This window comes from Pterocles gutturalis, unplaced genomic scaffold (assembly GCF_000699245.1).
Source record: "Pterocles gutturalis isolate BGI_N339 unplaced genomic scaffold, ASM69924v1 scaffold31222, whole genome shotgun sequence".
NCBI classification, from domain to species: domain Eukaryota; kingdom Metazoa; phylum Chordata; class Aves; order Pterocliformes; family Pteroclidae; genus Pterocles; species Pterocles gutturalis.
The window spans coordinates 6,484-7,134 of record NW_010116426.1 but is presented as its reverse complement, the minus strand read 5'-3'; the positions used below and the strand labels follow the sequence as shown (position 1 = coordinate 7,134).

General features: G+C 60.7%; 1 protein-coding gene across 1 annotated transcript in view; it reads right to left on the bottom strand.

The window, feature by feature from the left end:
* Positions 1-651, bottom strand: part of NEK8 (NIMA-related kinase 8) — a gene marked incomplete at its 5' end in the record, with an annotated part of 10,048 nt that overhangs the window by 2,918 nt on the left and 6,479 nt on the right. Inside the window, 2 exons of the mRNA XM_010075505.1 lie at positions 46-196; positions 494-611. Of these exons, the coding sequence (XP_010073807.1) occupies positions 46-196; positions 494-611 (269 nt within the window). The remainder of the gene's footprint in view (positions 1-45; positions 197-493; positions 612-651) is intronic.

Genomic DNA, 651 nt, shown 5'->3' with positions numbered 1-651 from the left:
GAGGCTGTAGGCAAGCTCTGGAGCACAGACCCTCACCCCTCTTACCTGTTGCTGCCACAAGCAAGAATCTGATTCTTCACTGTGAGGACCATGGAGGAATCGATGCCGCAGATGACCCTCTGAGCTTCGTGGTCTGGCGGGACCATGACCTGCTGGGGGCAGTTGTGGCACTCCAGGGTACCCAGCCCCAGCCGACCTGGCAGGAGGAACAGAGCAGGGCACAGCTGATGGCAACACACAAACCCAGCACGTCCCCACGAGCAACGGCGTCGATGGAGGTGCTGCAAGAGCCCAGCCTGGGACCTATCGCCACAGAAGGCAACAAAATCCAAAGCACGGGGGCCCTGGCATGCTGTGAAGCAGCTGCAACTCTTCCACACCCACCTAGGCTGGCACATCTGGAAAGGACTGCAGGCAAGCAGGGCCAGCGAGGGGAGTGGGAACAGGCAATGGGAAGCACGAGCCCTGTTTTTGCAAAGCAGACATCTCTTACCATTATCCCCCCTGCCCCAGGCAAACACTTCCCGTTCGTTGGAAACCGCCAAGACGTGAGACGCGCCACAGGCCACCTGCACCATCTCGTAGCCCAGCAGGGCCTCCACGATCTTGGGCTGGCAGGGGAAGAGCAGCAGCCGTCAGCCGAGACCTCCC